The sequence below is a fragment of the Crocodylus siamensis genome, chromosome 7 (genome assembly GCF_052110815.1).
Source record: "Crocodylus siamensis isolate JL-2025a chromosome 7, ASM5211081v1, whole genome shotgun sequence".
Lineage (NCBI taxonomy): Eukaryota > Metazoa > Chordata > Crocodylia > Crocodylidae > Crocodylus > Crocodylus siamensis.
The window spans coordinates 53,259,324-53,272,624 of NC_143401.1; the positions used below are offsets into that span (position 1 = coordinate 53,259,324).

Genomic DNA, 13,301 nt, shown 5'->3' on the forward strand with positions numbered 1-13,301 from the left:
CCTGCAGACACCACTGGTGGTGGGAGGTGGCAAACAGCAACTGCCTACAGGCACCACAGACAGTGTCGGCAGCACCTTTTTTGAGGGGGTGCACTGCCATGATCAGAGAGTGCACATGCACCCCCTATCCATCGCCAATGGTCTCCTGCCCCCCACAGAGCAGAGACCCCCCCCAGCACATGGACTACCCAGCCTGCAGGATCCCAAGCCCCTCCAGGGGCAACACCTCCGTCCTCCCCCACTCCACTGGTCTGCCCTGCTCATTCCCCTGCTCTTCTCCAGGCTCTGGACACTGGAGATGAGCAGGAAAACAAGCAGGAGGCTGGAGAGAATAGGAGAATGAACAGAAGGCTCATTTCCCCCCACCTCTGTTGGTTCCCCCAGCTCCCCATTTATTCCCCTGCTCCCCACTCATTCCCCCTGCCCCCTGTTCATTCCCCCAGGTCCCCACTTGCTCACCCAGCCCCCCCACACTCACCGGCAGTAGCAAAGAACAAGCAGGAGGCTGGAGAGAGCAGGAGAACTCTCCAGCTTATCTCCAGGGGCTTGTCTCCAGCCTCCTGCTCGTTTCCAGCCCCTTGCTCCTTCCCCTGCTTGTCTTCAGCCTTGGGAGGCTGGAGACAAGCAGGGGAAGGAGCAGGGGGTTGGAGACAGCCCCAGAGGCATTCCCCTGCTGTCCTCTGTTCCCCTGAGACTGCAGGCAGCAGGGGAATGTCTCCAGGACTGTCTCAAGCCCCCTGCTCCTTCCCCTGTTTGTCACCAGCCTCAGAAGAGCAGAGTACAGCAGGGGAATGCCTCTGGGGCTGTCTCCAGCCCCCTGCTCGTTCCCCTGCTGTCTCCAGCCTCCTGAGGTCCCCTCCCCACTCCTCCATCCCCCGCAAGCCCCTGCTTACCTGGCAAAAGCTGGGTCCGGGTCCCCGTAGCTTGCACCACTGCCTGCCAGGAGCGGGGAAAGGGCCGATCATAGAGATGCTCTGGCACTCTACCAGAGTATCTCTGGAGGACTGAGCCTCCAGTTTCCTCAGGGCATGGTTCCAGACTGTACCCTGACCTGGTTTTTTCCCCCAGGTTTTTGTTTGACCAGGGGTCTAATTTTCTCCCCGTGCTGCAAGTTTGCAGTGCGGGGAATATTTTTTCATTCCTGCACATGCCTCTTGCTCCACCTCAAAGGCATTGGAGACAGGGCAAGTGGCATGTGAGTGCTCGTCTGGACAAGCCCAGTGATGCTGTTGGCTTGATTGCAAAGTTTCCTTAAGGATAATAATGGCAAGTCCCTTGTTGACAATCTCCACTGGAGGTTTTTATGTTGGGGTAATCTGGAACAGAACAGTTGATGTAGCAATTTTGCAAACATTTTGGGTATCTAATAATGAACAAAACTGTAAATTTGCAGCAGCCATCTTGGAATCCAGTATGGCTATCATGATGGAAATGTTACGATTGATCTCCTGAGTTCATACAATGTTGGCTTCATCATGAGAATTGATTTTCTAAGCCCAGTAGGGGCTGAAATATTGACCAACATGTGAACTAATGGCAGTCATCTTGGAATCCAATATGGTGGCTACATGCACTATTTGCCAGATTGGCAACATGACTTTTGACATGGATAGACAACCTCTACCTGAAACACACTGTTGCTGCTTGTGGCGATGAGTTGCCTACAGGGTAACACTTTTTTTACCCTACTATCAGCAGCAACCTCACCACTAAAAGCTGTGGTTTAGCCTGGTATCTTCAAAAAGGGACTTTACTTCAATTGATCTTTTATACTGTAAGGACACTACAATGAGAACTTAAAGCAGAAGCTGTGATTATTAAAACCAAAAGTGTTTCCCATTCCTGGTAAGGAAAGTTTATTTTCTTTTAACTAAATTAGAATGCATATGAACAGACAAGGAAGCATGGTTTCTATTGCATGAAAGCCAGTGTTCCATGGCACTTGATAGGGAAAGAGCTGTCAGTCAGCAGACTTTTTGGGCTTGTGTGTGTAACTTGCAGTTGCTTGTGCAGTGCAGATCTAAGTTTAGAATTGACAAAGAAAATGCTTTTAGTGGTTGTCTTGCTACTTGGAGACCTGCAGTTGTACTGATGTTGAACGGAAATCGTTCCAGGTAACACTGCACCTGTCTGAGGATATAAAATTGTATTCTCTGTTTTCTTTCCCCAGAGCAGGTAAGTTATTCACTAGAATGTGTTAAACATTACTTCCCGGTGTTTATTTTTTATAAAAATGTATCTTTTTTTCAAATATACACTGTCCATTCCTTTTAAAAGTATTAATAGATGAAAAAAAATACAAGCCATCCCTGTAATACTATTTCAGTCAATGGCTGAATCTGACTATTATATAATCATTAATTCTTTCACATTTTTAAATTTAATATCATATGAACTATGGTATATAAAATTAAATTGTGTACTGTAGTCATTTGGAGGATTATTTCCAGGACTATTATATTTGTCAGAATTGAGGCCATCTATCAATACTTTCTTTGAAGATTTCTAGAGGAAGAAAATTGAGGCCATGGAGCTTTCTATTACGCAATAAGAATATGTATGATCTGAGCTGAGTTTCAGAGGTGATGTAATGATCTGCCTGTAATTTAGCAGATAAAATTTTCTTTGGCAAGCAGCTGTAAGTTTAAATTTATTTTTGAAAAACAAAACCCATGTTTCTTTAGGAATAGACGCATCAGGAATTAAGCTAAAATTTGTGGTCCCTTTAGCTATAATCTGCCTAAAACATCTTTTATCTTTATTTTTCCCTGTAGTCCCAGTTTCTCCCATAGTCTTATTTAATACTCTTTCTGCTTTCTCTGTTTTCTAGAATTTAATTTGATCTTGATTTGTTGGAAACTGACATAATCACTTTTAGATTTATATTCCTTCCAGGTTTCTTTAGCCTTAGAGCAGTCCTCATCAAAACATGGTTTGTACCACCAACACCTATTCCCTACTAAGACACTCTCTTTCATGAATATTTTTTGGCTGCTTCATATTGAGTAATTGTTACTTTGGGGGTTTTTTGAATTTGAGAATGTAAGATGCATGCCCTGAAGAGCAACATTGTTCTCTCTTAACTGTTTATTCCATTTGATTCTCTTCTTATTGATTACTTTGAAACTGGGAGCTAGTTGTATAATTTGTAGCGAAGACTCTTCATAAAATTCTAATGGAATTTTTAGGGAGAGAGAAAAATGGTCACTCTCCATATGTGGCAGAATTTCAGATTATTTATACTTATACTGTATATGTGATTCTATCAGTATACAGTGTATGACGCTTGCTCCATTAGCTGTGATAAAGATGAATGCCCCAGGTATGTAATTTCCAGTTCATCCATTAAGCATTCTAAAATTCTCTTCTGTAATACATTTCAAAAAGCATTGTCCTCTTTAATCTAGTGTCTTGTCACATAAGATTCCTGAGAGGGAGCTCCAGTATGTAATTTATTACATCTTCATTGCCATATATATTGGTGCCACCAGTTCTAGCATTAAAATCACTTGCTATCATTATTTATAACTCTGGACATTTATTTTGGATCATCTCCAGAGCATTATGTAGCACTTTTCATTTCAAGACTGCATCCATCCCTGTTGTAAATGGTGGAAAATAAATATTTGTAAGAATTAAGGGGGGCCTTCCATGGCATTTAGTAATTATTGCTAAAAAATAGTTAGATTCTAATTCGGTTTCTAATCCTTCAGTCAGACTCCTTCATGGGATAAGAGTAACCAAACCCCCCTGCAACTGCCCTTATCAGTTATATTCTCTGATAACCCAGGCTTTGTAATAGCTAAGTGACTGTGACACAGTATCGAGACAAAGCAGATTTTTTGATGGCTGGGAGAGAAATGTACACTAATTATTTGGAGACAAAGAGAAGGCTGTCTGTGGAGTGAGATCAGTCTTTTTGAAGGCTGCATCTGATTGGCATAAACTAGAGCAGAATGCAGGCACCCTAATTTTTAATACAATGGTGTGACCTGTGGAAGCCACAAGTAATGAAGTTTGTTACATGCAAGTTTGTTACATGCAAGTAATAAAGTTTGTTACATGCAGATGGATCACCAAAATACCCAACACCTCCCTGCTTAATACAGATGAAGGCAGCTGTCAGTTGCATTATAAGACTCTCCAGGCTGCAGTGCAACCATCCAGCAGATAGACTCTGATTTTAATTTAGAAAGGAATGATTTCTTTTCATATCCAGACACTTTTCATTTTAGTTTAAGGAAATAAAGTTATAAGCATATCCAGTTTCACAAAGATCTATTTTTCTCCTCACATCTGCTTCCAACAACTGGAGTGTTAGAATTGCAGTACAAAGGAAAGCAGGAAAAATATCTTTTCTCTTTCTTTCTCTACATTGTGAGATTTTCATATTTAATCTTGGCATGATAAGTGTTTGGATAACAATCCACAGTTACGCCATGCAGCATAATGTCCTGTAAAAATGCTTGCATAGTGGGGCCCTTACTTTCACTGGGGCCTGACTACCACAGTAGATTAAACTGGTAATAAATTTAAACTTGAGCTGATAAGAGACCTCTTGGGAAGTGATTAGTTTCACCATTCTTCCCTAGAATATGACTGTTGTAACAACTGTGATCTTGCTGTCTTTTCACAGAAGGTTTGATGAATAGGAAGAGTTAGGAACTATTTATCTTCATTGCCAATAATCTCACTGAACTCAGTGATTCAAGAAGAGAGCGCGCTTCAGCATGAACAGCAGTCTGGCACACATATTGGTGCTTCATTACCTGCTCCATTAGGACAGCCTGTTTTTTCTTTTTTTTGCTCTGTAAGTCTCCACTTGAGTGTATCTACTGTTCCCTATTTAAAACAACCTTACAGCATACCCCTAGATTACTTAGCATCCTGACTAATTCTACAGTTGGAAACTGAGTGTCCTGGGGCTGCTGCTGTCTCCAACAATTTTTCCTTCCACCTGGGCACAGGTATGTAAAAGACAGGTGACAGAAGTAGGAGCAAACACAATAAAGTGCAAGCAAGGGTTTGTGTAACTAAATGGATTTTTATAGTTGGCTGTTATTGTGCAGTTTTGACTGGGAGATCATCCTCTGTCTTTGGCACAGACAGTGAATGCTCCTGAGCCACAATGCCCTCGAGGGGTAGGCCAGCTGTTCAAGCAAACAGAAAGGCAGCACAAAAACATGATGTTCCCCAATAAAGGAAAGTCGAAGTCGGACGCTCAAGACGGAGATGTTATGTACAGCTGTAGACAGGACAACAGGCTCGCCAATGTTCCAGCAGTTGGTACGAGGCGGTCTCTCGCCAGTCCGCTCTCCTTGCGTTTGAGGGGGAATCCAGGAGATGCCATGAGAGCGGGGGTCAGACAGCCATGTCCACAAGGGCCGGGACGGGAGTGTCAGGACATCTGGTGTCCACACGAGGGCAAAATATGACAGCCGGCTCCCGCCTCAGCGCGACGAGCCGCGAGCAGCAGTCACTGGAGGCGGAAACCTTGGAGCGGGACCTTCTCCGGAGCCCGCCGCGCTCGCCCCGCGCTGGGTAAGGGACACGGGATCTCGCCAGGGGAGGCGGGAGCGAGCCCGTGTCACGCCCCAGTGACAGTGTCACACTTTCCCGAGCGCTGCTGGACGCGCGGCGCGGCGCTCCCCGCGGAGGCCGGCATGGGGGGAAGGGACACATCCGCATGCGGCCATGTCTGCTCTTTCTCCATCTTAACCGGCGCACCAACACCTACGCGAGCCGCCCGAAGCTCGGCAGCGCCCCAAAGCCCGCGGCGGCCGGAGCGCTCTAGGCCGCTCCGGCCGGCCGGGCCCAGCAGCGCGGTGTTCTCAAATCCCCCCATTTGTGTCCCCATGTCAGCGGGCCCCCCGGTCTTTATGAGGGCTTTGTGCACATCGCGGGCGGGGGCTTGCGCGAGGGCAGAAGCAAAGGCCGCAGCGGGAAGACTTCATGCTCACGCGCCTCTGAGCCCTCTGCCCGGAATCAAAATGGCGGCAGCCCGGTCCTTGCAGTCCTCTGCCCCTAGCCAACATGGCGGCGACGCGTGGGTTCCCTTTCCCCGGCCAGGGTCGTGGCTCCCACTTGTGCGCACGCGCGGCGCCACCGCCCTCATTGTTGTGGGGCAGCGCGCGGCCGGTGGGGTAGGGTTGCGCGTTCGCTGACGTCAGCAGTGTGCGCCGCAGCCTCTCAGCCCCGCGAGACGCCTGCGCGCTGCGGATCGCTGTACGCGCCAGGGGCGGATGGCCTCGGCATGGCTCTCGTGAGCCCCTGCCCGACCCGGCTCAGGTACGGTGCTGCCGCCGGGCACGGGGCGCAGCGAAACGCCAGCCGGCCCCCTTGGTGGGCGCCGGCTCGCGCCGCAGGCCTTGGCCCCGCGCCCAGGCCTCGCATTGTTGCGGGGGAAGGAGGGAGGAGCCGCCGTAGGCCTCGCGCGGTGGGGGGAGGGGCCCGCGCGCTCCCATCCCCCCTCGCGTGGCTCGCGCGTGCTTCCCCGCTGTGCGCCCGGGGGTGGGCGGGGCAACGGCCCTGGCCCAACCGCGGCGGGAGCCCGGGGCAGCCGCTTCTCGCGTGTATAGCGGCCACCCCTTCTCCCGCTGCCTTCACGCCTGGCTCCGGGGTCAGACTCTGCTTGTTCTTCGTTCCCTGCTGTGCCACCGTTAACTTGCTTTGCTGCTTTCGTCCTTCTAGAGAGTCTGCGCTGCCGTGGTGTTAGCGTCCCCAGTGTGTGACAGAGTGACAACGGGTGAGTTGTGGCCAGCTTCCGGCAGTGGTGGTTTGTGATCGGCCCTGGGACAGTGTTAGTTCCTTTCTGTGTCGTCCTGTATTTCCCTGGCAGGTGGAAACCTTCATTCCTGTTTGAAATGATTACTTAATGAAGTTTCCTCCTTCACTGAATACGTCCATAACTTCTAACCTCTTCTGAGGGTCTCAGTAAGCAGTCAAGTTTCCTTCTGTAGCTTGTTGCCTCGTCCATGGGGTCAGCGCAGCTCGCAGCAGTGCATGCTGCACACCTGGCTTGTCTAAAAAGCAGGCTTTAGATGTGCATATTCCTTTAAGGCCTGGCAATAGAATAGTTAAGTTTGTGGGATATGTTTTAGAGTATTGCTAATGTATAAAAGTAACTTTTGCTGGGTTTTTTTGGTTCTTTTTTTAATAGATCCCAGTTATAGAAGATAACGCATCCAAACAGTTTTTACCTTCTGCCATGGCTCAGTTTGGAGGACAGAAGAACCCCCCTTGGGCTACTCAGTTTACAGCTACTGCAGTCTCTCAGCCAGGTCAGTTAGTACATTGCTTGTATGGATATTTGAACCCTGATGTCTAGCTGAATTGCAGATTCTGTAGTTAAAGGCATGCATAAGAATAACCTGTTGCTCATGGTTGTTGCCTATATTGCTTTGTGTAAGATGATGGGTGAATGGTATTTGTATCTCTGATCTTTTAGGCATTTGGTTAGCAAACAATTATATAAAAGTTATATATTAATATGTTTTCTAAAATGACTAAGAGTTAGAGAAGCAAATATCACTCACCCATCACCCTACCAGAAGGATGATAGATCTCGATTGTTTGTTAGCACTGGGTTATTTTTATCCAAAGTTGTGAAAACCAAACTCCCACTCTCAAATTCAGATGGGATTAGTAAGGCATTATGGGCATCAAACCAAGGTTTTGCATTTTGTTTTGTTTTTTGAGTGTAACCCCAATACTACTTTATATAATATAAAATATTGTAAGGGGTTATTTGAGAATTGCTCATGTAGATGGGGGGCGGAATGTATTTGTATTTTTGCGTGTCAGTTGGAAACCCTCCCTCAAAATATTGTGCATCAAAGGTTCTGGTTAGACAACATTTTTCAATTGTTAGCTAGTTATCTTGGTGTGATGGAAAAGCCCTGTCAAACTGTAGCTTAAAAATGTTAAGATATGTTAGCTACCTGTGTTTTTTGGCATATACTATCTTCTAGACTTGGTATATGGAGGCTTCCAAGTAGTAAAATGAACCTGAATGTTGCTGCGTGGAGGATTTTAGTATTTCTGTGACTAGACGTGGTGGGATGTAAGAAGAAAAGGAGAGATACTCTGGAATTCAACATTTTAGCTTGTTAAAAGCTGTTCTGAAGAGATTGGTCCAACATAGTTTTGGCAGCGTGAGAAGTACCATATGACAAGATGTTAGTACAAGCAACATCATTTTAAAATTTAAGATCTGGTCCTGCAGGCAGTTCAGTCTCATGAAATTCAAATTGACCCTGTCTTGGGGCAGAACGAGGGCATGTGCCACTCCACTTTGTTTTGAATTCTTGAGGGTGACTTGTTATTCTTTCTGTTAGCACAACTGAAGAAAGTAGTTTTGCTCTTCCTGCATGTATACCTCTTTGGAAGTCAAGGACTCCAATCCAAGGGCTTTCAGAATTGGTCTTGCTGCCATCTGTGGTGGTGCTTTCATCTTGTTGTGGAACCTCTGGGATCTGTTAAACTTCTGTGGTTGGTCTTCCTCCCAGCAGAGGTATTGAGATTGTCTCTGCTCTCACCTAAGGCAGTCTCAAAACATTTATGTGTTGGTATTGTTCCATGTGAACTGTCTGCAGCTTCCTTTTTGCTCTTTGTAACATAGGCAGTTAGGTTGTGTTTTCACTGGTTTCCTTCTCTGGTGGAGAAGGTGTTTTCACAGGGTCTCTTAATAAGGTTACAATGTCAAGTGTTCAAAAGTTAGAGAATGCTTGTGAAACAATCCCCTTCTGTGAATATTATTGTGGTGCAGTTCTTGGTCATGTGTCCCCTGTGCCCCCTTTCTCTGCTCCCAAATCCCTGCTTTATTCCTTACATAAAGCGAAAAGTGCTTAGATCTGAGCAGCTATTCAATATTTTCTTTCATCCTCACTAGTTAATATGTCGTCCTAAACCATGTTTAGTGTATCCTTTCAGACCAGGATTTTAGATTTCCTCATTGGTTTTTCTAGGGCTTCACAACTTTTTTTTCACAACACCACTGTGAGATGGTGTTTTGCTCTCACTTTACAGGTAGAGATCCAGGTTAGGAAAGTGTGTTGTTCACTACTTCTGCATGCCCAGCCAGTCTTTCTTTTGGTATTTTCCAATTTTTACTGTTCAGCCTTTATACTTTCTTAAATGTAGCCTGTGTGTATTATTTCTACGACTTTATAAAAAACAAACTGGGGTACAATCAGATGTTGTATTGTGATATCATATTAGGATCATAGGAAAGTTGTGCTGGAAAGATCTCATGACTAGTTGTCTTCATGAGGTCACATACTCCAGCCCACTGCGCAAAGCAGGATCATCCCTGACTAAACCACCCCAGCCAGGTTGGTCCGTCTAATCTCCTTTTAAAAGTTTTTAGGGATGAAGATTCCACACCTTTAGTAGTCTTTATAGAATCACTATTTGAGCCATTAGGACAGTGGTTCTCAATCTTGTTAGATTTGACATACCTCTAGGAAAATACTGTGTTTTATCTCCCGCCCCCTTTTTTTTTTTGACTACATAAAAATAATAGAGCAATTAAAGACCACAATAGTCAGAATTTTTGACACTAGGAATTCCTATTTGAAATCTCTGGGTTTGTCTTGTGAAACACATGCAGGTATTTGCACATATGGCAGTGCTAATGTTCAGTGGCCCTTAAATGGATCATGTGGCACCCTGGTAAAGATTCTCAATCGGTTATAACAAGAAAACTATGTGAAACCTGAGCTTATTAAATGGTGTTCCATGTGTTAGGTATGTCCTGAATTGGTCCTAAATTTCTGATTTAAAAAGTAAAATGAAACAGTCCAGGTGCAGTTTTTTCCCCATTCAAAATGTATGTTTATTTCCTTCCCCCTCATCTATGGAAGGGAGGCTATACGAGCAAGATTTTTTAAAAAATATTTTGAAGTTATTTAGGCAGAACTACACTCTTCCATAAATCCCCTTAATTGTGTAGCATATGGACAGAACTTTAACAAAGACTGTCCTTATGCAGATTTTGTCAAAGGGGTTAAACTTTCTAGACAGGCCTGCTATAATATTGCAGGTCTCTTAGACTGTTAAATCTAAGGGCATCCTCTGCACCTGGATATCTGTAAAACCGCTACAAATTTGCTTTATTAGCTTCCAACTCAGAATACTGAAAGTTGTCACAGGAAATCACTAGAAATCATGCTGCCCACCCCTGGCTCCTCGTGGATGTATGCCTCCAGCTGTACAGTGCATGAACATGGCCCCATCTAGGCATATGCCCCTGGACCCATGCTGCCACATGCCTCTGATGCTGCTGGCTGGCTAGAGCTCTATGCTGTTGGGCAGTGGCATGAAGCTGGGGGCATGCAGCTGCACAGATCCACATTTGTATGCTGCCCAGCTCTGTGCCGCTGCCCTGTGGGATGTAGCTGTGGCAGTTTGGGAGCTGTGGCAGTGCAGAGCTGAGGAGCAGAGCACTTCTGGTAACCCACTAGCTTACTGGTGAACCAGATGCACTGGTTCATTGGGCCAGATCCAGTCTGTGGCCCAACATACCCCTCATCTGTGTTGATTAGAGTAATAAAAATAAGATGATAGTTAAGAGTGCAGAGGGCAGGGTCATATACTTGGGAATCAGTTAACAAGAACCTCTGCTCAGTGATTGAATGAGATGGGAGAAGAAATACCAGTTAATTGCACAATGAGCGTACCATAAATGTGTAATGCAAGCCATAAAGGCAGAAATGCTCTAAGCTTTATCGGCTGAGGTGTTTCCAGTAGAGAGAGCAAAATTATGAATGTCACTGTACAAGGTACTGTAGTGAGATATGATCTGGAATAGTATGTACAGGTCTGATAATCCGCAGTCAAGAAAAGTGAACTTACTTGGCTCAGGTGCAGAGAAGAGTAAAATGTGGATAACTGGGAATGGAGGACCTGTCAAACAAGAGGTAACTCAGATTTTGGCTTGTTCAGGTTAGCAGGACAAAAGCTGAGGGCTGTGTGATTCTTCTCTATTAATGTTACAGGTAAACGGCTATGCAGAATTACTATTTAAGTTACAGGACGTTACTGGCACAAGGACAAATAAACATAAACAAGACAGGAATATATTTAGGCTACAAATTAGGAACTGTCTGGAACAGCTTTCCAAGTGGAGGTGTGGGTTGATGACAGGATGGCTGTAAAATAGAGCCAGGTAATTTAATTAATGGGATAATATGATGCAGTTACTTGGCATAGTAGTGGAGTGGATTTGATGACCTAAGAGAGGGGTGAGGCAAAAATTCAGCCTGCGGGCCAGATTCAGCCCGTTCTATCCAGCCCGCGGAGCCTTTAAAAATTTTAGAAAATTATATCTGCCTGTCAAAGATGATAGGCGACCGATGGCAGCAGGACCCAGTGGGATCCTGGGGCTGAGCAACAAGGCTAGCCTGGCTCCACCCAGCCCCCCACCCCCTTCCCGCCCTCAGCTGCTAACCAAAAGCCTCTGCAGCTTCTGGCCCCTGCCTCTGCTCCTGGAACTGTTCTCCCTCCCTCTTGAGTGGAAAATGAGGTAAGAATGTTTGGAAGTGGTGGTTGCAGGCAGCTGTGGGGGCTGCAGGGAGCAGCACAGGATATGGTAGCTGTGGGGAGCGGCAGGACCCATGTGGTGCGTAGCAGGCAGTGGAGCCACAGTGGGGAGCGAAGCCATGGTGGTCCCTGATGCGCAGCAGGGCCACGGGAGGCCCCAGCAGGCAGTGACAGGTGGCAGAGCTGTGGCCAGGCCCCAGTGGGTGGCAGGGCTGCAGTGGGCCCCGGGAGGCAGGAGAGCCATGGTGGGCAACAGAACCGTTGCAGGCCCTGACAGTTTGTGGTGTTGCAGTGGGTGGCAGAGCAGTAGTAGTTGGTGGGCCCCAGCAGGTGGCAGAGCTGTAGCCGGGCCCCAGCAAGCAGCAGGAGCCAGTGGGTGGCAGAGCCACAGTGGACCTGGTACGTGGTGGAGCCCCAGTGGGCAATGGGGCCACGGCAGGCCCCTGCAGGCAGCACAGCAGGCCCCGACAGGCAGCAGAGCCACAGTGGGGAAGCAGTGGGCTCCAGCAGGTGGCAGATCCACAGCAGAAGGCAGGTCCCAGTGGGTGGCAGAGCTGCGGCTGGGCCCCAACAGGACCCGGCAGGCAGCAGAGCCCCAGCAGGTGGTGGCAGCATAGCTGCGGGGGCCACTGGCAGATGGCGGAGCCACGGTGAGTGGCAGAGTTGTGGCAGGCAATGGAGTTGCAGCGGGACTGTGGCACGTGGTGGACCTCAGTGGGGGCCATGGGGAGCACTGCAGGAAGCGGGGGGCTGCAGGGAGTAGCGGGCAAGCCTGCAGGAGGGAATGCAGGGAAAGATGGTGGCAGGCAGAAACACAGAGCCTGTGCAAGTGCCCTGGAACTGGCAGGGACCCAGGGTGGGGTTGTAAAACAGCCTGGGCATGGGGTCTGCCTGGCAGCATCGTGTGATGCTCACATGCATTATATTATAGCTGCACGCTATGGAGCTGGCAGCCCAGCCCCAGCTCTCTCTCTCAGCACACACCCAGCCACCATACCCACACCCCACTGTGAGTGCATGCGCACACACACTCAAACTCGCACAACTCCCAACCACGCCGCCACTTATACCCCTTACTGCCCACACAAAACACACAGTAGGACTGTATTTTAAGATATTATGCGGCCACCTCTAGATACACTTTTTGTAAACACATAAATCAGTAGACAAATATTTTTAAATAAAATTAAAATAGTTATAGTAGATGTTTTATGTGTGTGTGTATTTTTGTGTGTGTGGGTGTATACATATATATATCTTTTTCACAGTTTCCAGATTACAGCACCTTTTCTCCCAAAAAGAGTACTTCAAGGGCAAGGGGAGGGACTTCCAATGGGAAAGGTCAGGGCCTAGAAGGTTGGACTTCTGGTCCCTATATGGCAACCAGGGGTGGGGCAACTGTCAAGGGTTGGGGCCACCCATATGGCCCTCAGCAGCTTCCCAAAACTTGGTAAGTGGCCCTCTGCCCAAAATAATTGCCCACCCCTGACCTAAGAGTTCCCTTTAGGTCCTCTGTTCTTATTTAAGAAAGCACTTCTACAAATATTAACTTTGTTATGGTTTGTTTTGTTTTGGGTTTTTTGTTTTTTAATCATCTTATGAGCTAATTTAGTGGCACGTGTGCCAGTCAAGGTCAGATCTGAACAGTAAATATAGCTGCTTGATATGAATAATCTAAATATTACCTTTCCCTCTTCTTTGGAGTCTCAGGTTCCATGGTGAAAACTGGACAGGCTAGAACTCCTATTGTTACCTATAGG

General features: G+C 46.9%; 2 protein-coding genes across 5 annotated transcripts in view; one reads left to right on the forward strand and one right to left on the reverse strand.

The window, feature by feature from the left end:
* The window catches only part of LOC149859797 (uncharacterized), a 38,771-nt gene extending 37,639 nt beyond the window's left edge, over positions 1-1,132 (reverse strand). The window contains exon 1 of the mRNA XM_090057971.1: positions 894-1,132. The gene's annotated coding sequence lies outside the window, so the exon portion shown is untranslated. The remainder of the gene's footprint in view (positions 1-893) is intronic.
* A 3,894-nt stretch (positions 1,133-5,026) lies between these two features.
* CCAR1 (cell division cycle and apoptosis regulator 1) overlaps positions 5,027-13,301 on the forward strand; it is a 38,128-nt gene continuing 29,853 nt past the window's right edge. For 2 of the 4 annotated variants that reach the window (XM_090056842.1, XM_090056843.1), the window contains exons 1-3: positions 6,135-6,288; positions 6,691-6,745; positions 7,160-7,280. In XM_090056842.1, coding sequence (XP_089912968.1) covers positions 7,208-7,280 — 73 coding nt within the window. In that variant the 5' untranslated portion in view covers positions 6,135-6,288; positions 6,691-6,745; positions 7,160-7,207. Of the gene's footprint in view, positions 5,542-6,134; positions 6,289-6,690; positions 6,746-7,159; positions 7,281-13,301 lie in introns of those variants that run through there. The other 2 variants (XM_090056841.1, XM_090056840.1) reach the window with 2 other exon arrangements.